Genomic DNA, 26,251 nt, shown 5'->3' with positions numbered 1-26,251 from the left:
ACAAGTGTTGCGGTGTGGCTGATATCTCTGTCATCTGTGTGATGTATAGAGACATCAGCAGACTGAGGAGAAGTATAATTCTGTTGGATATCACAGTTTTCTGGCAGTGTTTGTCGGTGTGTCCACTGTGCACACTGTTTTGTTAGTCGCATCGCGGGCGTGGCAGTTGTTGCGGTGTTGTTGTAATGAAACGCAGTGTGCAGCACGGGTGATGCAGGAAGTAAGTCTGTGTTAATGGCATTGCACCCCTCACTCATAATGTATGTTGCAGTAGGTGGGGTGAAGTCACAGTCGGCCGGAGGTCATCGAAGCATGGGAGGTCCGTGCAGTGTGCCCATTGGATCACCAGCGTGTTGTGTTATCATGATCAGCTCCATAAATTTGTGGTAGATCATCAGCCCATGTGGTATGGGGTTCACTGTAGGCATGGTGGTGATGTCTGGCAAGAACTTGATGCCCTTCATTGTCAGTGTGGGTCATGTAGAGGTCAGGTTGTAATTCTGATATCCATCTTGCGGTTGTAGTACTTTTGATGTGTCTCTTGTGGCATCCTGGTAGTTGTTGATGTGTGGTCATGGTAAAATAGTTGTGTCATGCATCCATAACAGCACACAGTGGGCATGAGCTTATCCCAGTGCAAGCTGGGGTGTGGGGAGTGGTGCTGTCAGCAGGGCCATGACGTCATGTTCGAGATGTACTGTGATACATGGCACAGCTTCCATGACGTCACCTGCGTGACACGTGAGAATGGAAGCTGTTTGCGGAAAAATGCCACCCTGTTCAAAATCACTGTTAACTGGCACTATCTGTGCCTGAGACCACCAAGTACACTGACCTACATGATTGTTTGTTGTCACTGATAGTTCGTCGTTTGTTATGTCACTGTGCCTGACATCTCAATAATGGTAGAGTCACTCAGTTGATAGAGAGACGTGCGAGTAGCATTAGTACTAGCTGAATGTGTATCAATTGGAATATTGCACTCGAGAATGGTAGGGGTGGTAGGGTAGCGCCATTGTTCATTACTGCCGACTGTTATTGTCCCTTCATTGTGTAGTCTGACGAGGTTAGTGTCCACATAAGTACTTGTGGCACTATTTTCAGGGTTTGTTAAACACAGTGTGGTTGATGGAAGTTCAGTATCATAGTCCTTATGTGTGCACTGATGTGACAATGTTTGTACTGTTGTGTGGATATTAAACACAGAAGTATTGCTATTTTCTTCTTGTAGCAGTGAAAAGTCATTATATAAACACTCACAACACTTGCTGTCATTGACTGTAGCTGGCTGACCATCGGTGTGTGTAGGATCCATGTCAGCAAGGTGTTGGGTTTTCATGTTGGGTGGAGGTCGAGCAACATGTCACATGAAATTGTCGTGGTGCGGTTGTCAACAAACTCGGGGTCACCAATGTAGGATTTGGGAAATGAATACAATGTTCATGATATGTAATGACTGTGAACATTACTGATTCACATACACAATATTCATTTATACTTGTTATATGGACAGTTACAACGTAAACACTTGGTATCTCATAACACACTGCCCAAGGTCCAGAGGTACTGTTTTTGCAGTGATATTCTTGGGGACGGAAGTCCATAGAGCTTGTGTTCACACATAGTTTTTATATTAAATTTTCTGTATAAAATTACACATAAATGTCTATATTATTGCTAATAATGATTTTTGTTACTTATTTATTTTAAAATTAATTATAGAGACTATATGTGAGGGTTGGCCATAAAGTTTTAATTATCACATGAAAAAAATAAAGTTATATAATTAATTTTTTGTTTGTTTGTTGGTCCATGTGTGCAATCCTGGTACATACTGTAATCTCTATGCCACTGTACTGCAGCACACTGTTAATGGAGCCAAAACAAAATGGTGTAGCCTATTGATAAACTGCATGACACTGGCACTTCACTTTAACAACATGTTGTGACTTGTTGTGGTGCAGGGATTTTAGTGTGCATCTTGAATGCAGACATGTACCTGAAAACATGCTCAGAGTTAATTATGCAACTTCATTTTTTGAAAGTGGTGTAGCCTCCCTGCCGCCGTTGGATAAGCAGCTGCAGCAGCAAGTCGTATACTCCTAGCTCACTCATTTGTTACATAGTTTAATTCTTAATTTCTTTGCGTGTTTTTGGTACTTGCATTGTTTAATTCATAAATTTCGAGCGTATTATAGTATTTGAGAGTTGTAGCATCGCGTTTTAGTACCTGAATAGTGTAAATTCGCGTAGTCGTTTGTCTACTGTTTTGTTTTGAACGGCCAGTGTCGGTTGGTCGCAGTCAGTGTGCTCCCTGCCGACGTTGGATAAGCAGCTGAGCAGCAAGTTGTATACTCCTAGCTCACTCATTTGTTACATAGTTTAACTCTTAATTTCTTTGCGTGTTTTTGGTTCTTGCATTGTTTAATTCATAAATTTTGGGCGTATTATAGTATTTGAGAGTGTAGCATCGTGTTTTAGTACCTGAATAGTGTAATTCCGCTTAGTCTCCTTCCGCCGCCGAGCAGTGTCAGCAGTGCGCAAGTAGCAGCATTACTGCATTTACTAGGCAATCTTGTATTTTAATAACCGTTTAAATTTTGTCAATTTGTTTGCGCTCTCTGTAGATTAGTTCAGACGTTCTTAGCAAAACAGTTTTTAGCATGGATAGGGACTGCAACTGCTGTGTTCGGATGCAGGCTGAGTTGGCATCCCTTCGCTCCCAGCTTCAGGCAGTGTTGGCTTCGGTCACACAGCTTGAGGCTGTTGCCAATGGGCATCACTGTGGGGGTCGGGATGGGGGTTTGTCGGGGACGGCCAGCTCGTCCCACGCATCCCCTGATCGGACTACGACTGTGGTTGCCCGGGATACTGCCCGCATTGAGGCTGATCCCTCACCTGTGGTAGAGTGGGAGGTCGTTTCAAGGTGTGGCAGGGGGCGAAAGACATTCCGGAGGGCTGAACGGAAAGCCTCTCCAGTTTGTCTGACGAACCGGTTTCAGGCTCTGTCTCAGGCTGATACTGATCTTCGGCCTGACATGGCTGCTTGTCCTGTTCCAGAGGTTGCCCCTCAGTCTGCAAGATCCGGGCAGTCGCAGAGGGTGGGCTTACTGGTAGTTGGGAGCTCCAACGTCAGGCGCGTAATGGGGCCCCTTAGGGAAATGGCAGCAAGAGAGGGGAAGAAAACCAATGTGCACTCCGTGTGCATACCGGGAGGAGTCATTCCAGATGTGGAAAGGGTCCTTCCGGATGCCATGAAGGGTACAGGGTGCACCCATCTGCAGGTGGTCGCTCATGTCGGCACCAATGATGTGTGTCGCTATGGATCGGAGGAAATCCTCTCTGGCTTCCGGCGGCTATCTGATTTGGTGAAGACTGCCAGTCTCGCTAGCGGGATGAAAGCAGAGCTCACCATCTGCAGCATCGTCGACAGGACTGACTGCGGACCTTTGGTACAGAGCCGAGTGGAGGGTCTGAATCAGAGGCTGAGACGGTTCTGCGACCGTGTGGGCTGCAGATTCCTTGACTTGCGCCATAGGGTGGTGGGGTTTCGGGTTCCGCTGGATAGGTCAGGAGTCCACTACACGCAACAAGCAGCTACACGGGTAGCAGGGGTTGTGTGGCGTGGGCTGGGCGGTTTTTTAGGTTAGATGGCCTTGGGCAAGTACAGAAAGGGCAACAGCCTCAACGGGTGCAGGGCAAAGTCAGGACATGCGGGGACCAAGCAGCAATCGGTATTGTAATTGTCAACTGTCGAAGCTGCGTTGGTAAAGTACCGGAACTTCAAGCGCTGATAGAAAGCACCGAAGCTGAAATCGTTATAGGTACAGAAAGCTGGCTTAAGCCAGAGATAAATTCTGCCGAAATTTTTACAAAGGTACACACGGTGTTTAGAAAGGATAGATTGCATGCAACCGGTGGTGGAGTGTTCATCGCTGTTAGTAGTAGTTTATCCCGTAGTGAAGTAGAAGTGGATAGTTCCTGTGAATTATTATGGGTGGAGGTTACACTCAACAACCGAACTAGGTTAATAATTGGCTCCTTTTACCGACCTCCCGACTCAGCAGCATTAGTGGCAGAACAACTGAGAGAAAATTTGGAATACATTTCACATAAATTTTCTCAGCATGTTATAGTCTTAGGTGGAGATTTCAATTTACCAGATATAGACTGGGACACTCAGATGTTTAGGACGGGTGGTAGGGACAGAGCATCGAGTGACATTATACTGAGTGCACTATCCGAAAATTACCTCGAGCAATTAAACAGAGAACCGACTCGTGGAGATAACATCTTGGACCTACTGATAACAAACAGACCCGAACTTTTCGACTCTGTATGTACGGAACAGGGAATCAGTGATCATAAGGCCGTTGCAGCATCCCTGAATATGGAAGTTAATAGGAATATAAAAAAAGGGAGGAAGGTTTATCTGTTTAGCAAGAGTAATAGAAGGCAGATTTCAGACTACCTAACAGATCAAAATGAAAATTTCTGTTCCGACACTGACAATGTTGAGTGTTTATGGAAAAAGTTCAAGGCAATCGTAAAATGCGTTTTAGACAGGTACGTGCCGAGTAAAACTGTGAGGGACGGGAAAAACCCACCGTGGTACAACAACAAAGTTAGGAAACTACTGCGAAAGCAAAGAGAGCTCCACTCCAAGTTTAAACGCAGCCAAAACCTCTCAGACAAACTGAAGCTAAACGATGTCAAAGTTAGCGTAAGGAGGGCTATGCGTGAAGCGTTCATTGAATTCGAAAGTAAAATTCTATGTACCGACTTGACAGAAAATCCTAGGAAGTTCTGGTCTTACGTTAAATCAGTAAGTGGCTCGAAACAGCATATCCAGACACTACGGGATGATGATGGCATTGAAACAGAGGATGACACGCGTAAAGCTGAAATACTAAACACCTTTTTCCAAAGCTGTTTCACAGAGGAAGACCGCACTGCAGTTCCTTCTCTAAATCCTCGCACAAACGAAAAAATGGCTGACATCGAAATAAGTGTCCAAGGAATAGAAAAGCAACTGGAATCACTCAATAGAGGAAAGTCCACTGGACCTGACGGGATACCAATTCGATTCTACACAGAGTACGCGAAAGAACTTGCCCCCCTTCTAACAGCCGTGTACCGCAAGTCTCTAGAGGAACGGAGGGTTCCAAATGATTGGAAAAGAGCACAGATAGCCCCAGTCTTCAAGAAGGGTCGTCGAGCAGATGCGCAAAACTATAGACCTATATCTCTTACGTCGATCTCTTGTAGAATTTTAGAACATGTTTTTTGCTCGCGTATCATGTCATTTCTGGAAACCCAGAATCTACTATGTAGGAATCAACATGGATTCCGGAAACAGCGATCGTGTGAGACCCAACTCGCCTTATTTGTTCATGAGACCCAGAAAATATTAGATACAGGCTCCCAGGTAGATGCTATTTTTCTTGACTTCCGGAAGGCGTTCGATACAGTTCCGCACTGTCGCCTGATAAACAAAGTAAGAGCCTACGGAATATCAGACCAGCTGTGTGGCTGGATTGAAGAGTTTTTAGCAAACAGAACACAGCATGTTGTTATCAATGGAGAGACGTCTACAGACATTAAAGTAACCTCTGGCGTCCCACAGGGGAGTGTTATGGGACCATTGCTTTTCACAATATATATAAATGACTTAGTAGATAGTGTCGGAAGTTCCATGCGGCTTTTCGCGGATGATGCTGTAGTATACAGAGAAGTTGCTGCATTAGAAAATTGTAGCGAAATACAGGAAGATCTGCAGCGGATAGGCACTTGGTGCAGGGAGTGGCAACTGACCCTTAACGTAGACAAATGTAATGTATTGCGAATACATAGAAAGAAGGATCCTTTATTGTATGATTATATGATAGCGGAACAAACACTGGTAGCAGTTACTTCTGTAAAATATCTGGGAGTATGCGTACGGAACGATTTGAAGTGGAATGATCATATAAAACTAATTGTTGGTAAGGCGGGTACCAGGTTGAGATTCATTGGGAGAGTGCTTAGAAAGTGTAGTCCATCAACAAGGGAGGTGGCTTACAAGACACTCGTTCGACCTATACTTGAGTATTGCTCATCAGTGTGGGATCCGTACCAGGTCGGGTTGACGGAGGAGATAGAGAAGATCCAAAGAAGAGCGGCGCGTTTCGTCACTGGGTTATTTGGTAACCGTGATAGCGTTACGGAGATGTTTAATAAACTCAAGTGGCAGAGTCTGCAAGAGAGGCGCTCTGCATCGCGGTGTAGCTTGCTCGCCAGGTTTCGAGAGGGTGCGTTTCTGGATGAGGTATCGAATATATTGCTTCCCCCTACTTATACTTCCCGAGGAGATCACGAATGTAAAATTAGAGAGATTAGAGCGCGCACGGAGGCTTTCAGACAGTCGTTCTTCCCGCGAACCATACGCGACTGGAACAGGAAAGGGAGGTAATGACAGTGGCACGTAAAGTGCCCTCCGCCACACACCGTTGGGTGGCTTGCGGAGTATCAATGTAGATGTAGATGTAGCCTATTGATAAACTGCATGACACTGGCACTTCACTTTAACAACAAGTTGTGACTTGTTGTGGTGCAGGGATTTTAGTGTGCATCTTGAATGCAGACATGTACCCGAAAACATGCTCAGAGTTAATTATGCAACTTCATTTTTTGAAAGTGGTAATAAAACTTTATGACTTTATTTATTCATATAGAGTAATGCCTCATATATTTCATGCATTAACTGGGTGGATAATGGAGTAAAAGAGGTCCAAACAAAAATCAGTGAGTCAATGGAAATGGTTAAAAAACAATAGGGCATCAATAACAACAATACATCTGTCAGTATTATATCAACACTGCCAAGCTTCCAGTTATGATTACAAAGTCTTTATTATGCACAGCAACCAGCAAACAACACATATTGAGCAGATACAAAACATAGTTCACAATAAGATCAAAAGTTCACCAAATTCGAAGATAGAGCAGTGCTCATTCTATCATCAATGGTGATCTATGGTTGTCACACATCCATTGTTATCTATGCATCAAAGAGCTTGTGTTTTGTTTTCAGTGAGCATTCACCATCTGATCAGACACTAACAGTAACCTCCATGACTCCACCATAAGGTGTACAGAAACATGTCACATGGCCTGCAGGAAGAAGAGGATAAATTTATGAAATGGACATAAAAAGGGAAAAATGATAAATTTTAGAGCCAAAGTCTCTCTATTTCTAGCAAAATAGAGGAAAGAATTGTAAGCAACTGGAGTATAATATCCTCACAACTGATGAAAAGTTTCATTTTTTTTCAACTTTTTCCATCTGTTTTCTGGTTGTGAAAGCCTCTCTTTCCAAAATCTATAATTTTTTACCATATTTCTTTCTCTTGTCAGCTTGTTAGTATATTTTTTTTGTTCATTGAGATGTGTAAATACATGCCATGATAAGATACTCTGTAGGAAGTCTGTTTGAAATTAACCAATTATATAATCAATTCCTTAACAATATTCAGCTGAACAATATCAACAAATATTTTCATCATACCCTTCCTTCAATGTAATGCAATCAAAGCTCCTGGAAGATGTCCTGTATACAGGTAAGTAATATAAAATGCTCTGAAAATCCAAATTAAATTTCATATATTTGCTTTGCAAATTCTGTAATCAAGGATGTTACTATGTGACACATACCTCATTTGGAAGTGAGAAATCACATATTGAGGAAAACTGACCTTTCTCAGAGAGAACTAAGGTGAATAGCTCAAGCCCATGAAACTGCTCACACAGCCTGAAGTGTGTGATGAAGTGGCAGTCAGATCTCTGGCACCAGTCACATGGGCATCATGCCATCTCTGGCAAGGCCTTCATCTGCTCCCCAGTTAGGGCAGTCCCATTAAGAACTACACCAGTGATGATTAGCAACACCAGGAATAATGACATTGCCTCACTGTAAATATTGCTGCCTTCACCACATACACAGCATAAAGTCCCACTCATGTGCAATTTCCCACAGGGCAGCAAAAAGAGATACTTGCAAAGAGGTATGTTTTAGTGGTTCTGCAGCAAACACATCCCATGCCGCAGAAGTTAATGAGCAGTTTATGGCATTTCTGACTTCTCAAGCCACAACCCAGAAAATTTAGTTGAATACATTTGCTAGCAAACACCCATTGAGGTTCCAGTGTTTCTGCATGATTGCCAAACAATCTTCTTACCAAAGTTTAGGTTCACCACCATTGCAGGCAGCCAAGACAAATCTTTGGGCTTATGAATGCAACCATGTGCCTTTGTGGGGAAAGTTTCCAGTATTAGTCCCTTATCTATCTGACCCCAAAGTGGACCATGTTCTTGGGATAAACTCTTTCAAGACTTTTGAATTCATGGTTCATGAGGTAGCACATGCTGTGCAATATCAAGGGTCTTGTACTACCTTAAGTTAGTTAGTTACATGTTCCATTGATCAATAGCATGGAAAAACTATTATGATGTGGAACATGTCAAATGCACAAGAAAGGCACACAGGAAACAAGTTTTTTCCTTTCTTTTTTGCATTATAGTGTTATATCTAAATATTTCTATTATCTATCCCATTCCCTTAAATGGCACAAAATGCATGTATTATAACTCCAGATTTATTTACTCATATTCAAGAATTCATCTATGGTGTAGAAGGACCATTGCTTTTCACAATATATATAAATGACCTAGTAGATAGTGTCGGAAGTTCCATGCGGCTTTTCGCGGATGATGCTGTAGTATACAGAGAAGTTGCAGCATTAGAAAATTGTAGCAAAATGCAGGAAGATCTGCAGCGGATAGGCACTTGGTGCAGGGAGTGGCAACTGACCCTTAACATAGACAAATGTAATGTATTGCGAATACATAGAAAGAAGGATCCTTTATTGTATGATTATATGATAGTGGAACAAACACTGGTAGCAGTTACTTCTGTAAAATATCTGGGAGTATGCGTGCGGAACGATTTGAAGTGGAATGATCATATAAAATTAATTGTTGGTAAGGCGGGTACCAGGTTGAGATTCATTGGGAGAGTGCTTAGAAAATGTAGTCCATCAACAAAGGAGGTGGCTTACAAAACACTCGTTCGACCTATACTTGAGTATTGCTCATCAGTGTGGGATCCGTACCAGATCGGTCTGACAGAGGAGATAGAGAAGATCCAAAGAAGAGCGGCGCGTTTCGTCATAGGGTTATTTGGTAACCATGATAGCGTTATGGAGATGTTTAATAAACTCAAGTGGCAGACTCTGCAAGAGAGGCGCTCTGCATCGCGGTGTAGCTTGCTCACCAGGTTTCGAGAGGGTGCGTTTCTGGATGAGGTATCGAATATATTGCCTCCCCCTACTTATACCTCCCGAGGAGATCACGAATGTAAAATTAGAGAGATTAGAGCGCGCACGGAGGCTTTCAGACAGTCGTTCTTCCCACAAACCATACGCGACTGGAACAGGAAAGGGAGGTAATGACAGTGGCACGTAAAGTGCCCTCCGCCACACACCGTTGGGTGGCTTGCGGAGTATAAATGTAGATGTAGATGTAGAAGGAGTTGTCAAGGAGGTATGATTTCAATTTATTTTTGCAACTGTTACTGCTTTCTGTCAGACATTTTATTTCGTCTGGTAATTTATCAAAAAGTTTTATAGCAGCATAGTTTACCCCTTTCTGTGCCAAAGATAAGTTAAGTAAAGGATAGTGTAGGTCTTTCTTTTTTCTGGTATTGTAATCATGAATGTCACTGTTGATTTTAAACTGGTCCATGTTGTTGAGAAATAATTTCATTACTGAGTAAATGTACTGTGAAGCAGTTGTAAGAATTCCTAACCTTTTAAACAGATGCCTACAAGATGTGCGACTATGAACCCCACACATTATTCTAACTACTTTCTTTTGAGCAGTGAATACCTTTTGCCTAAGTGTTGAGTTGCCCCAGAATATTATTCCGTATGACATCAGAGAGTGGAAATATGCAAAGTATGTTAGCTTACTAATTTCTACACCCTCAAAATTGGCAATTATTCTGATTGCAAAGTTGCTGAACCTAGTTGCTTTAGGAGATCCAAAATATGACTTTTCCAATTAAGATTCTCATCTATATGTACAACCAAAAACTTAGTATGCTCTACCCTGGCTATTGACTTCTTTTGATGTGTTGTGTTTTTTGAAAGAATTATACTTTTTGCAACCGAAAATTGGATGTACTGTGTTTTTTCAAAGTTCAGAGCAAGCCCATTTGCAGAAAACCAATTAATAACTTTTCCAAATACCTTATTTCTATCATTTTCTATCAGATTTTCTTTTACTGGATTAATAATTATACTTGTATCATCAGCAAACATTGTCAGTTCAGCATCTTGTTTCACATGAGAAGGGAGGTCATTCATATATATCAAGAACAGGAGGGGACCCATGATCGGACCTTGTGGAACACTTAATGTAATTTCACCCCAGTTAGATGAAGTGGCAAATTCCTTTGAATCACTTGAAGCATATAAAGAGACTTATTGCTTCCTGTTCTGTAGATATGACTTAAACTACTCATATGCTGTTCCATTTATACCATAGAATTGTAGTTTCTCTAACATAATGTCATGGTTCACACAATCAAATGCTTTGGGTAAGTCACAGAATATTCCTACTGGTGACATTTTATTATTTAAAGACTCTATTATGTGGACAGTGAAATTGTATATTGCTGTCTCAGTGGAACAGTATTTCTGAAATCCAAACTGCGATTTATTAAGTATCCCATTACTGTTGAGATGGCTAACCACTCTTGAGTACATTACTTTCTCAAAGATGTTTGAAAATGCTGTAAACAAGGATACTGGCCAGTAATTACTGACATCTGTGGTTTCCCCCTTTTTGTAGAGAGGCCTGACAATGGCAGATTTTAACCTGTCTGAATAAATACCCTGAGTCAGTGATGCATTACATATGTGACTCAAAACATCAGCTGTAATTGCTCCACATTGTTTTAATAAATTGTTAAAGATGTCATCTACTCCAACAGAAAATTTATTTTTCAAAGATTAAATAATTTTCCTTATTTCACAAGAGGTTGTTAGATGAAACTTAATCTGACTAAAATTTTTCAAAATTGACTCTTCCATGTACTGCCTGGCTTTTTCTTTTGAACTATTCTCACCAATTTTTTCTCTTACACTTAAGAAGTGATGGTTAAATACATTGGCTACCTGTGTACTGTTGGTGAAGATGGTCTCATTCACTTTAACAGTAATACTACCTACCCCAGTGGTTACTTTTCCTGTTTCCCTTCTAAAAACATTTCATATTGATATGATTTTATGGCTGGAGTTGTTAATTTCTTTTCTAACATACATATTTCTTGATTTCCTTACAACTTTTCTCAGTATGTTACAATAATCTTTATAGTGTAAAACTACTCCTGGATCTTTACTAGTTCTTGCTGTCTCATACAGTTTTCTTTTTCTTCCTGAAGACACTTTAATACCTGTAGTAATACAAGGTTTCTTTGAAAAGACTCTCTATGCTAATTTGTGAAACCTGATATTATCAGAAAAAGAGACAGCAGTCTTACAGAAATTTATTAAAATACAAAAAAAGCTGTACAAAAATCCTTTAGTGTCTAGACCACGTTTTATATTAGACAACTAAAATATGATAACTATTTTTGGTTCTGTATAACTACATTCATATCTGCAAACAGGCAGAAAAAGAAATTGCCTTAGAGAAATTCTTAACATTCTAATATATAGTCTGTGGGGATCGAGATGTTATGTGCGGTAATATTGAACATTAAGTATTCACTCGTTTATAATGAATTAACTTTATTTTGATCATGTCGGAACAAACACATCCGCTCGAATACAGAGTTCGGAACATACTGAGATCAACAGTTTTCAAAGAAGTTCATTCTCAAAGATGAGGCAGTCGACTCTTGCAGTCGATAACCACCACAGAGCCCCCACCGGTAGTGTGGAGCACAGTAAGAATGATGAGAGGCGTGTGTGCACTCGGCTGGCTGATGGCGCAGGTGCGCGTGACCGATCGTGTCGCAGCAGGCGCTAATGTGAGGCGTAATCGAACCATTTCTCGATGTCTTGGTAGGCATGACCAGCAGAGGGAAGGAGGTATGGAAGGCGTCCACAGGTTGACCGTGTCATGCTGCTGATGGCACGGTGGAAGCAGAAAGCGGCGGCATGTTGGTGGGGAGAACATCGTCATACTGAGGCCATATGGCACAGCAGGGTTTTGATCCGATCAAAGGCACGGAGTGCGTCAAAGATGCAATGCGATGTATTGCCAAAGTATTTGTCAGCAAGTGCCATGGTAAGTGCAATGTGTCCGGTGACAGTTTGTTATTGGCCGTATGACATAAAGGAGCAAGCATCCTGTGGCTTAACAGGTTGCGTAAGAGATGCTCGATGAGCAACACTCGTAGTAATGACGGAGTTATAGAGGCACTTGATGTTGCAGCAGGGGAGAAAACAGCAAGCTGCACATGACTGACCTTAGCGGTGGATGACTTCGGTGTAGACAGAAGTTTCACCTCAGAGTCTGTGGACGGTGAGTGTGTTACAGCGGTAGATGGCAGGATGTTCCAAGCGGAGTTGACAGTGTTGGTGTTTTGATGTGCGAAACAGCCGTGAACGAATGTTGGGGGGTGTGGCTGTGAGCCCTGTGCATGAGGCATGGTGACGGCGAGAGGTGGTGGAAGGCGGACGTGGTCGGCGAAACCATGGTCGGAGCAGGAAGGCGATGAGACGTAATGTGAACGTGAAGACATCGAATCGGCGGATGAACTACTGGTCTGTGGCGGAGGGGCGACACAGTTTGATGGAACTGGAGCTGGGTGTGTGCTGTCGCTGTCGGCACTGTGGTCGAGTCGTAAGGCTGCAAGCTGCTCGCACGAAACTGCTGCACAGTTGTGTGTCGGAGCAGAAAGATGCTCACTCGTCGAAGTAGAAACGGCAGATGTGTTGGTCGTACATTGCTGAGGTAGTGAAGAGGGCAGCAAAGGAAGCAGCACTGGAATGCGGCTGGTTGTGCCGTGGCAGAGAAATGAAGTGTCTGGAACTACCAAGGAAAGGTGGCAGCAGTGTAAATAAGTTGCTTGCATCACATCAGTAACGTAGAATTTCCACTTGAGGCGGCATGATGATGACAGGTGTGCCATCTTGGACATAGATCCATGTAGCGTGATTGTCAGGGTTTTAGTTGTAGCTGGTAGCAACTGCAAAGGATCGCCAGCAGTCAGAGACGGAACAATGACAGGAGCATCTCGTTGCATGTCGTGCTCGGTCGGTGTCAGCTGCAGCATGTGTAACTGATCTTATACCAACAAGTTGTATGTCACAATTTGCTCACGTAGCTGTTGCAGTTGTTCAGGCGAAAATGTATGTCATGAAACAGTCTGCTGTGTATCACTGAATAAGATGGGGTCAAAATCAGAATCTGTCTCTATCAAAGGTAACCTGACGCACAAGACAAGGTTGGCGGCACAGTATTGACGTAACAGTTCGAGTAGAAGAGATCTTGTGTGCGATTGCGAATGTGAAACTCAGTACTCAGCAGTAGCAGAATGAGAGCACGTTCAATGCTGTATGTAGCATTGATATGGCTGAAATCGTCTTCTGGGGTGGGTGAACAAGTTGCGGGCGTGATCCAGTAGTGGACGGCCAGGCGGTAAGCATGCATAGTCTCAGCGAGTTGTTGACAAGATGCGGGTGCGGTAGCCGTGGCGGGATTATATATCATGTAGCTGTTTGTTTTGACTGGGTCAAGGTGAGTGAGCCAGCAGGCGGTGGCCTTGATGTCGCTGTTGGTAGTGGTCAAGCAGAGTCGGTGCGGCTCAGGTGCTGTGTAGAGGGAGGCGTGGCACATCCAGTGTTGCACTGAGAAACAGCTGGCATTGTCGTCAGTGTAATTGGTGCATTGTTGTTGATCGGTAGGATGTACTTGATGAAATTGTTCCTGTGAATTCGACCAGGCCTGCAATTTAGCCGTAGTTTGGTGTTCGTGTGAACTGGGACTTGCACATAGTCCCCGTTTGTTGCAGTCCATTGTCTGGCATGATTGTCTGATGTTGAAGCACTGCACAAAGTTAACTCATTGCACAAAAGCAAGTCAAAATTGTCCAAATTAATCGGCGAAGGAGCACTGCACTGTAAGGAAGTGAAATTATCGCCGCGTTGAGTGGGTTTCGGTGGACGACGCTTGTGCCTCGGTCGCATTGTCAATGTGTGAGAAGGTGACGAAAGTTACCAAAAAGCATGATTCACACAAGAGTCAGGAATTTACACACTAATTACACTTCCTGTACACTGCATCCAGATGCGGCGCGATGCAAAGTTGATGGACGTAGAAATCCGACAAAGGGTTGCTGCATTGTTTGTCCATGGCGATGTTCCAGTACACATTTCGGGCGTCATTAGCATCATTCATGAGCGTCGGGGTCACCAGTGTGGGGATTGAGATGTTATGTGCGGTAATATCGAACCCAACATTAAGTATTCGCTCGTTTATAATGAATTAACTTTATTTTGATCATGTCGGAACAAACACATCCGCTTGAATACAGAGTTCGGAACACACTGAGATCAACAGTTTTCAAAGAAGTTCATTCTCAAAGATGAGGCGGTCGACTCTTGCAGTCGATAACCGGCACAAGTCTAAAAATGTTAAGCCGACGCAATACATACAGGGAGAGCCTACTCCATTAGTAAAATGAATAGACATCAAAACTAACTTTATAGCATTTTATGAATAACAATTTACTTCTTTCAAAGTAACATATGGCTCAAATTGTAAATGGAGATGAATATGCACTGAACAGTATCAAGAGTGAACATCATGCAAAAACAAGCATTTGTACTAAAAAGCAACCACACTAATACGATTTTAATATTAAAAGCATCATGAAGGTTGAGCCAGGTCATTACCCTGCAGAAATAAACAACAATTATCTTACCAACAAAAATATTGTACATGAACCCAAATAATCTTGAAATTTCAAAATAACAGAAGGAAATATAATTAAAAGAGTGGGAATCTATCTTTATGACAATATGCTACATATAAAAGACATATGCTATGTAACTGTCAAATGATGTGAATGCATTAAAATTCTAGTGTAACACCAAAAATATGGACACATATTGCAATTTTGTGACACAGTTAAGAAAGAGGTGAGACAGTTGCATATGTGAAACTGCATCACTCATCCATTATACACATTTGTAAAACAGGTAATACAATTGAAAAGTATAATGCAATGGAAACAAGAATTACAAACTGTTCCACACTTGTAAAACAATACACAACAATATTAAAATACAAACATATGTTAACACCATTAACAAAAGAAGGGAGAAAACCATACTGTAAATGACACAAGAGTAATCCATCGCAACATATAAAATAGTGATCATTACGTTATATGTACTTATTGTCTACAGAAATTAAATAAAACCAGTGCAGCCAGACTGGCAAGACGTTCCCATTTTAAGAATGACTGAACTACTCAAGTAGTCACACTGGCCTGATAACAGTAATCAACAAATGGCACACAAGTACACACATTTACATAGATTGAGATGAATGAATAAAGAATTTAAATGCATGTTCTGCAGTTAGACATTGCAGGATAATGAGTGATTAATAAGAAAAAAATTAATTTTTATTTTTTCCTATTGAAATTAACTTTACTCTTATTAATCAAGTATGCAATTCCTTGCATAATACAGTTAAAGTGCGTATGACTTGCCAATCTGGTAGCACTGATTTTGTGTGATTTCTGTCAGTAACAAGTACATATGGCTATTTTGTATGTTATTATGGATTCCTCCCATCTCAACCAGTGTACTGTTTTCTCCTTTTTTTTTGGTGACTGTTGTTAACATAGGTTCAACTCTCACTATTACTACATACCATTTTACAGGTGTGGAACAGTTTGTAACTCTTGCTGCCATTGCATAAATCTTTCTCATTGTATTAACTGTTTTACAAATGCTTATGATTAATGCAACTTTACTGATGCAACTAACCCTGCTCTTTTATATCTATGTCTCTCAAGATTATGGTATGCGTTTATATTTATTAACTGTTTTACAAATGCTTATGATTAATGCAACTTTACTTATGCAACTAACCCTCCTCTTTTATATCTGTGTCTCTCGAGATTATGGTATGCGTTTATATTTTATACATTACACTAAAATTTTAATGCTTTCATGTCATTTGACAGTTACATAGGCTATATTTTTTATACATGGTATGTTGTTGTAAAGGATAGGTACTCAGTCATATAATTGTATTTCCTCCTGTTATTTTAAAATTTCATGATTATCTGGATTAATGTGCAACATTTTTGTTGCTAAGATAGTTGTTGTTTGTCACTGTTGACTTATAAGTACATTACTTTGAAAGATGTAAATTGTTATTCATAGAGTGCTATAAAGTCAATTGTGATATATTATAAGAGTGCATGGTTTTGATATGCATTGATAAAATTCACTTGAGCTTCCAGCTGCATCAAATGGTTTAAAATTCGTAAGCTTTTGCTGGAGTACTCCCTGGTCATTGTCAAATGGTGACTGTCTTTTGATTGCTGTTACTGTCCTTATATAGCCGCACTGATGTCTGTGATGTCATAGCTGCTTGCTCCAGCGCCAGTGACACCATGTAAGGAAGGGCAGCTACATAAGGGTGATAGCAGCAACCAAAAGACGTCACCACTTGACAATGGTTGAGGAGTACCCTGTCGAAAGCTCATTGACTTTAAATCATTTGTCATGGCTGGTAGCTCAAGACAATTTTATCAAATTGTGTTGTATGTTCATTTTACTAAAGGTGTAGGCTCTCCCTCCATACACTGTGTAGGCTGTAACATTTTTAAACTACATATTATTATGGTAAGAATTTTTCTGTGGTGATTTCTTTTCCTGCTTGCTTATAAATATGAAGAGGGTTGTTATACGGAACCAAAACTGGTCATCATGATTTAACTGTCTGATGTTTTATGTATAATTTTCTTTTAATTTTAATTAATCTCTGTGATAAAAATGCCCAAATTTTCTCACCTGGACTAGGGAAGAGAATTGATTTTAGTGTTCATGTCATTCTTAAAGGAATGAAGACTCCACATTTTTTTCAAAGCCCGTCTGGTTCCCTTGACTCTTAAAGATGCCCTCAAACTAGAGTTGGAAAGACTATCTCATGAAAATATGTTAATGTCTATTTAATACAGACAATGTGCCTCCTCCCTGGTAACAGTAGTTACATAGTTAAATCATCTGAATGATCCTTATATCACAGTGATGAGGAATGAATCAGTTTACAGTATACATCTATATGTTGTCTGTAAAAAATTAATGAACACATTATTTATTAAGTCCTAATCATGCAACTATACTAAAAATCTACTTAAAAAAAGGAAAAGGGTACCAGTTAAATAGAAATTCACCCCCTGAATAGAAGGAGTTGTCTGGGGACAGTGATTATGGGCTTAGATTTAAAATGTGCTTTGCTACCTGTCAGACATTTTATGTTATTGGGTACACAATAAAAAATTTTTGTCACCACATACTGAACTTCTTTCTGAGCCACTGACAGCTTTAACAATAGGTAACAAAGGTCATTTTTCCTCTAGTGTTGTGGGTGTGGACATCGCATTCTTCATAAATTGTGATGGATTCTTTATGAAAAATTTCACTAGCAAATACATGTAATGTGCTGCTGCAGTTAATATGCCTCGACGCGTTACCTACATGATGACTGCAGATAAACTACACATATTATTCTTACTCGTTTCTTCTGTGCAATCAATGCTCTTTTTCTAAGTGATGAAGTACCCTGGAAAATTATTTCACAAGATATTATTGACTGGAAATGTGTAGAATATGTCAGGATATTGATTTGTTTTTTTTCCGAGACAGCAATTCTATGAAGAGCAAAAGTAACTGAACTTAGTTGTTTGAGAAGTTCAGTAATATCTAACAACTTTGGGAAAGGAGAAAAAGAATTTAAAATTATGTACTTGAGAGGTGTGAAAGAGGAAAAAGAGATCTTGAAAATCTGAAAAGACATCTTTAGGTGTCAAAATCATGATAAAAATTGGAAATTGGTTAAGAGCATGTTGGGTAAGAATGGAGGAGAAAAGACAGAACAGTATTATAAGGTTCACAAGGGTATTTTATTTAGGAGATATAAGACTGACTCAGAGGATTGTAAACTATGTTAGCCAGAACAGTGTATTGATTCTTTAGTTACTTATTCACATGAGAGTTTTGGTCATTGTTAATCAACCAAATGCTCACAAAAGATTCAGGAATACATCTATTTTTATAACACAGGTAGGAGAGTCAAGAAGAAGATTGCCAGCTGTGATAGATGTCAAAAGGCGATGGTAAGTAACCAAACAAGGAGAGACCAAATGCAAAACATACTGCCTAATAGTAACCTTGATCTAGTGTCTGTTGAGGTTTATGAACCTTCACCTAAGTCTAAGAATGGATTTTGTTATGCTTTTGTGGTGGTTGATGTATTTTCGAAGTTCGTGAAGCTGTTTCCTTTTAAGAAAGCTACCAGTAAGCAAATCATCTCTAAGTTTGAAAACACATATTTTCATTGGGTAGGTATTCCTAAAACAATTTTATCTGATAATGATCCTCAGTTTACATTACAAGCTTGGAAATATTTTGTTGATCACACAAAAATAAGGCATATTCTAACCTAGGCATACCATCCTTCAAGTAAACCTACAGAAAGATATATGAGACAGATTGGAAGACTGTTTAGAACATGCTGTAGAAAGTATCATATCAGTTGGATAGATCATGTTGGTGATTTTGAGGATATTATGAACACCTTACAACATTCTTCAGTGGGTTTTTCACCATTCGAAATCATGTTTAATTACAGACGAGCTAGCTTTATTTCTGAAAATGTTGAATTTCCACCATGTGAAATTATGCCACTGCAAGAGAGGGAAGAATGTGTTGGGGAGTTGATGAAAAAATGGGGGGATAGGAAAAAGCAGAGACATGATGGTAAAGATAGATTTTCTAAGTTTGAAGCAGAATAGGAGATGTTGTGTTGGTGAAAGCCAAATAGAAGTCTAAAGTGCTGACATCTCAGATAAAGAAATTTTTCGATATTTGTATTTGACCATTCAAAATTCTTGAAAATCCATATCCTAATCCATACAGACTTGTGTATCCTAAATCTAAGAAGTTGTCTGTATTGTGCAATATCACTGAACTGAAAGCATATAGAGGTGATCCATAAGTATCTAATTTTTGCTTTTTTGTTCTTTTTCCATTGTCATGAATTTAGTATATAGGAACATGTGATTTCTAGAGCTCTATCTTATCCATTGACTGAAATGAAATCTATCTGTAGATTTATAAAATTACATAAGTTTATTTTAATTGTCTGGAATTTAGTATGTAAGATGAACTGATTTATAAAGCTTTGTCTTATCTGTTCACTGAATTAAAATCTATGATACACAATATAGTTGTGATCTGTAATAGATTTGTGCTTTAGAATTTGATACATATTTGCCATAGGAATAAATTAGTGCTTTTTGCAATTTTGAAGTGGACAATGTTCATAATACGTACTGCAAAGATTAGGAATAGTATGTGAGCATATCTGTGTGTATTACCTTATGATATGATTATGAACTTTATTCATTTTTTGTATCGAAACTTTTTTGCTGCTCTTGGTGTGGTTTGGATTCAGGGGTTGATCCCTACATCGTAAACTTAGGCCCTAATATTTTTCCATTATTTTGTTCTTTCATGATTCAACATATCCTTGAATACTCTGGTTTATGTGGCTGATTGATTCCTACTCATGGTTGAGTATGTTCTTCTGGTTTGTACCTGATGTTGTGAAAATTTTGAAGGTTTTATTGTATGGATTAAACTTAAAATTTATAATTCTAGTAATTAACCATGTGTCTGTAATTATTTCTATAGTTTATGGGTGTAATGTTGTAGTTTTGATTTTGTAGTATTTTCTTTTGACAGTATGTTGCACAGTTCTGAAAATGTGAATGCCATATCCTGATATATGTATAGATTATGATTTGTATAGTAGATATGTTTCTTGTGTTTTCTTTAATATGGTATGTATCAGATACTTCTATACATCCATATGCAATCCTGGGCACCATTTCGTTCACTGTTTGGCAAACCTTATAGTCTGACACAAAATATTGTAAACACCCTGTTTCCAAATTTTGTGATCAGGATATTAAAATGGGAAACCCTCCCTGACAGTACCTTTTTTTTATATAGAAATAACCTATACCATTTATACTGTTGATTCTTGTTTATGTGAACATTCTTGTCTGTTTCACTGAAAGAATATCATTTGATTTTGTGTATGGTGCATTATATTTCGGGCTAAAATGTATAAAAAGAAATTAATTTGTTACACTCTATGTGTGCTAATGTTTAGAATTATTCTTGTTTTAGAAATATTTGGAATTAGAAATTTTGGCATACTTAAAATTCATCTTATTCATTGCACTGTCTAACACTAATTATTAAATATATTTCTGGATTCATTTATAAAATAATGATGTGGCTTAATAAAGATTCTTCTTTTGTGAAGAATGTATGTAAACTCTGTTGCTATGTAAAACTCTTTGAAATACTGTTAGCACCACAGAATCTATTACTAGTGGGCACACCCTTGATGGAAATGCATGTATTTTTTAATTTTGTCTACAACAATGTATTTGATGGCTTTATGAAAATGGTGATTGTGAAGTCAGTGTGATATTTAATAATGTAACAAAGAACAAAATTCAAGAAATATACAGGAAAACATTCATCAGTTATTTAGTCATCATGAACCCACAACTTTAAATAAAAATTTCAGCCACAAAAATGTACCTCTAGACTTAAGTCTTGGAGCCAACAACAAGAGAAAATGAAGATAAGTAAAAAGTTTTTCTTTTGTATATCTTATGCCTCTCAAAGCTTTTGAAATTAATGAAGGCACTCAGATAAATTTAATGGTGATGTGTGGGAGGGTGAGATTACAAATGCAAGAGATCTATAACAAGATATTAAAACAATGTGGAGCAGTTACAGTAGATGTTCTGAGTCACATCTGTAATGCATCATTAACTCAAGGTTTTTTCCCACACAGTTTAAAATATGTCATTGTTGAGCCTCTCTACAGAAAAGGGGACACCACAGATGTCAATAATTACCAGCCAGTATCCTTGCTTACCACATTTTTCAAAAATCATTGAGAAAGTAATGTACCCAAGAGTGGTTAGCCATCTCAACAGTAATGGGATACTTAGTAAATCACAGTTTGGATTTCAAAAATGCTGTGCTACTTAAACAGCAATATATAATTTCACAGCCCCAATAATAGAGTCTTTAAATAGTAAAATATTACCAATTAGTATTTTCTGTGACTTATACAAAGCATTTGATTATGTGAACCACGACATTATGTTAGAGAAATTTCTGTTCCATGGTATAAATGAAACAGCATATGAGTGGTTTAAGTCATATCTACAGAACGGAAGCAAAAAATTTCTTTATATGGTTTAAGTGATTTGAGGTAGTTTCCCACTTCATCCGCTTCTGTTCTTGATATATGTGGATGACCTCTCTTCTTATTGGAAAAAAGAAGATAAACTGATACTGTTTGCTAATGGTACAAGCATCACTATTAGTCCAGTAAAAGAAACTCCAATAGAAAATGACACAAATAATGTCTTTGGAAAAGTTATTGATTGGTTTTCTGCAAAAGTAGTTGCCCAAAACTTTTCAAAAAAATACAGTACATTCAATTTTCTACTGATAGGACTACAGTTCCTTCAATAAATATAAAACATCAACAGAAGTCAGTAGCCTGGGTAGAGCATACTAGGTTTTAGGGTGTATGTATAGATGAGAATCTTAAATGGAAATTTCATATTTTGAGTCTCCTAAAGTGACTAGGTTCAGCAACTTTTGCAATCAGAATAATTGGTAATTTTGAGGATATAGAAATTAGCAAGCTAACATACTTTGCATACTTTCACTCTCTGATGTAATATGGAATAATATTTTGCGGTAACTCAACTCTTAAGCGAAAAGTATTCACTGCTCAAAATAAGGTGGTTAGAATAATGTGTGGGGCTCATAGTCCCACATCTTGTAGGCATCTGTTTAAAAGATTAGGAATTCTTACAACAGTGCACAGTACATTTACTCAGTAAAGAAATTTGTTCTCAACAACATGGACCAGTTTAAAAACAAAAGTGACATTCATGATTACAATACCAGATGAAAGAAAGGTTACACTATCCTCTACTTAACCTATCTTTGGCACAGAAAGGGGGTAAAATTTTCTGATGTAAAACTTTTTGATAAATTACCATAAGAAATAAAATATCTGACAGACAGTACTAATAGATTCAAAAACAAACTGAAATCATGTATCCTTGACAACTCCTTCTATACCATAGATGAATTCTTCAATAGGAATAAATAAATCTGTAGGTAAAATATATGAATTTTGTGCCATTTAAGGTAATATGGTAGGTAATAAAAATTTTAAGCTTTAAAAAAGAAAAAACCTTGATTCATGTGTGCATTTCTTATGCACTTGACATGTTTCACATCATAATGGTTACCATGAGTTTGATTAATGGAACATGTAACTAACTAACAACTTCACAAATTATTCTTACTTTAGACTTCCGTAAATTAAATCCTTTTTTGACTTAGGTGCATTGTAACCAAGGATTATGCCATAGGGCAGTACTGTAAGCCAACACAATTAAAAAGATTGTTAATTACAAAATAGTCAGAGTTCAGGTTTTTGGTTAACTTATTTCCATACTGATACTATAAGAGATCTACACTTCTGATTAATTAAGATTTTTAAATGACATATGTACCTAATATTGTCTGCTGTTTGGGAAAGTTCCCTATTCCGAAGAATAAAGCATATGCAGATAAGTGCAGGTTCAGTTATAACCAAATTGTTATTGCATAACTACTTTCATGCAATAACAATTGAAAGAAATATCTACAAAAACAATGTAAAAATAGGAAATAGTTAGTGAAATTTGGAATAAATAAGCTAAATCTGCCAAAATTTTAGACTGCAAATTATTTAAGAACAGTTGCTGGCTTACTGTGTGAGTAAAAATTGCAGTATGGTTATTACATTTTTAGAGCTTGTAATTACAAACTAATCACTGAACTGTAATCTGGTGAGAACAGAACCAAAGGCACTGACTTGAGCTCAGATGTAAAAACTCAGTTAATACCATGAATTTAAGTCTATCAGAGAATCAGCAGAATATTTTTACTAAACACGTGCACGTAAAAGTTAACTGTTTGCAAAACAGTTCACATAATGAATAGCTTTGTATCCCTGATTGTAATGTTAGCTGTTACTTATCTTTCATAAATACTTATTTTCTAATATAATAAGTTATTTTTGGAATGTTCATAATATTTTGTTTACTGAAGAGTAAGTAATTTGATACTGCACAATTACGTAATTACATAATTTGCAAATGAGAAGAAGAGTTTGAAATATATACAAAAAACATTAAATGTATTATTCTTAAGTAATATTTTGTCATCCCTCATTTAACTGATGCTTTTACTCTTTCATTGTTAGTCATTATTCCTTAATTAGTAGTTCTATCAAGCAACAAAGTTCACTGATGTTGAATGACAGTTTTATATAGTTCCCAGTATCTTAGCTACCAAAATTAAATAAGCTCATTACTTTCAATATTTTACTTTTCTTTCACTAATGGTATCCTTGGAGTCAAGGATAGGATCCTGTTAGGTAAAAATTGAGGTAAAGTTCATTTACACTGTAGCAGTTGCTGCACTAAACATTTTGTTAAATCTAGCAAATAACTTGTTCTTGGGCTTTTTCCTCCAGAGTGACACACACCTGTTCCCATCCCCATATGATGTCTTTACCAAAATATTTTATCAGGAAGCTTATATTGCTATTGACATAATTGAGTCCTCCACCTGGCTTAAAAATATTAGTTCCCATTTATTACCTAGATATAGAATTCTGTATTTGTTCAAGCATTCCCCTCCAATGACTACTCCCTAACAGAAGAATCTTCTTGGCTTTTTAACACTCTGATTAATATTAGAATTACCTTTGAACCTACTCCATGTATTGCTAGAGTGTGTATGAATTCCTTGGGTTATCTGCACATTTTTCTTCAGAGTCTCCAGGGCAGTGAATCTGTTTGAGATTTTTTGACTAAATCTAGCAAATAACTTGTTCTTGGGCTTTTTCCTCCAGAGTGACACACACCTACATCTCTTCAGGCATATCATCAATGAAGGCTCTAAGCATGTGCTTGTCTTTTTGCCCAAAACAGTAATGGGCTATATCCTTCATGCATCTCTTCAGTCACACATACTATTCTGGAACAGAATAATCAATGTTTGATAAAAAGTTTACCTGTAATCATGACTAATATGTGAGAGATGCATAAAGTCATCATTTCAAAATAACAGTTTTACAACTGTGGTAGCTGTTAATCTGTGAACCAACTTTTCCTTGTACAATCTCCTTCTGTAAAAAAGGAACAATCTGTCTGAAGCTGGAAATGCCTATCCCTCATTTGCTTCTTCAGTAAACTTAAACATTATTCATTCCAATTATGTAAGACTCAAGACTATGTAATACACAAAGGACTTCAGTCATCTTGCCAGCTTGCTCCATGTATTCTGTTTTTAGATGTACTGATTTTCACAGACCCCATTTACAATGTGCAGTGAGTAGTACTGGCTCAATCCAATTGTCACTGATTAATTTTTCACCATACCTCCCAACAACCACATGTTTTTCTTAGATGTGTTCCTCTAATGAGCAATGCTGATACATTACTTAAATGACATATTTAAGTTATTTACTTAAACCACTTCTAAGCTCTTGTTTTACACCTTATTCACTGCCTCTCTACTGCAAATGAAACACAAATAACCAGTTTCTTACACAGTTGTATTTGTACTTGCTTCTATTTTTCATATAAAGGTGGTACAGTTAATGAAACATGAAACACCAGTTTCTTGCGAGTAAGGGTATAATATGAGTTACAGCACAAAGTAAGTACATTTTGAAAGTAGTTCACTTCAAATACTTTCGTTCTGTAGTGTCATTTGGGGTAATGTCTGACGTAAGTCAGCACAGACAGAATGTGACTGATAATAATAACATGTTTTAAAGCAACAACAGAACCCCTACACTGAACATAAGAGAGAGAAATAATCTTTATGTTGCAAGCACATCCTTAACCATTACTCAAAGAAGTATAGTTAAATAATGGAAAATCTTACTCCAGTCTGGTCACAAACATCATATATCCAATCAAAAGCAGGGCTACCTGTGAAACCCATCATCTGATCTACAAGCTAAGCTGCAGTCTCTGTGGCATTGAAAAACAAGCTGTCTGTCCACATGAATAGCCATTGACAAACTGTGGCTAGCAAAACAGCTGGACCACCCCATTGCTGAGCACACTGCCCAACACAAAGTTCCTCAATTCAATGGCTGGTTCACACCCTGTGCCATGTGGATCCTTCCCACCAACACCAGCTTTTCTGATCTGCACAGGTGGGAAGTCTCCCTATAATACATCCTACATTCCTGTAACCCTCCTGGCCTCAACCTTCATTACCCACCTATTCTCTTCTGTGCTCCCATTCCCACACTGCACAGCCCTGTGTTCCACCAATGCACCCGCTGTCTTTTACTTCTATCCTTTTCCCCGCTACCTCCCCCCTCACCCCCCCCCCCCCCCAACCCCCCACCCCTCCCTGCACTTCACTCTCCGTCAAACCTCCTGACTGCACCAACTGCTCTATGCTGTCTCCTCCCCATCCCTGTATGCTCCCAGAAGCGGCACTTTACTGTCCTCCACCCCAACCCTTCTATCCCTCCCCTTCCATGCCCCAGCCTTCTCCTTACCACCATCACCATGCCTCTCTCATCATGCACTGCTGCTTGCAGTTTGGCTCCAGCTCCCAGAGACTGTGATTATGTGCATGTGAGTTGCATTTGCATAAGTATGTGTGCATATGTTGTCTGTTTAGACAAAGGCCTTGTTGGCTGAAAGCTCGCTTTCTGATTGTCTTTTTGATGTGCCTATCTGTGACCCAGTATCTCTACCACATGGTGAGTAATAATATTATTATGCTCGAAGAGGTATAGGAGAGTCTAGGTAGAAGTGTTTATA

At 38.8% G+C, this 26,251-nt stretch overlaps 1 protein-coding gene across 1 annotated transcript in view; it reads left to right on the top strand.

Moving 5' to 3' along the window:
• Positions 1-620: 620 nt before the first annotated feature.
• The window catches only part of LOC124735050 (probable ATP-dependent DNA helicase HFM1), a 108,716-nt gene continuing 83,085 nt past the window's right edge, over positions 621-26,251 (top strand). The window contains exons 1-2 of the mRNA XM_047248558.1: positions 621-741; positions 7,515-7,598. Coding sequence (XP_047104514.1) covers positions 621-741; positions 7,515-7,598 — 205 coding nt within the window. The remainder of the gene's footprint in view (positions 742-7,514; positions 7,599-26,251) is intronic.

This window comes from Schistocerca piceifrons, chromosome 1, assembly GCF_021461385.2.
Source record: "Schistocerca piceifrons isolate TAMUIC-IGC-003096 chromosome 1, iqSchPice1.1, whole genome shotgun sequence".
Classification (NCBI taxonomy): Eukaryota; Metazoa; Arthropoda; class Insecta; order Orthoptera; family Acrididae; genus Schistocerca; species Schistocerca piceifrons.
This window is presented reverse-complemented; position numbering and strand designations above follow the sequence as displayed.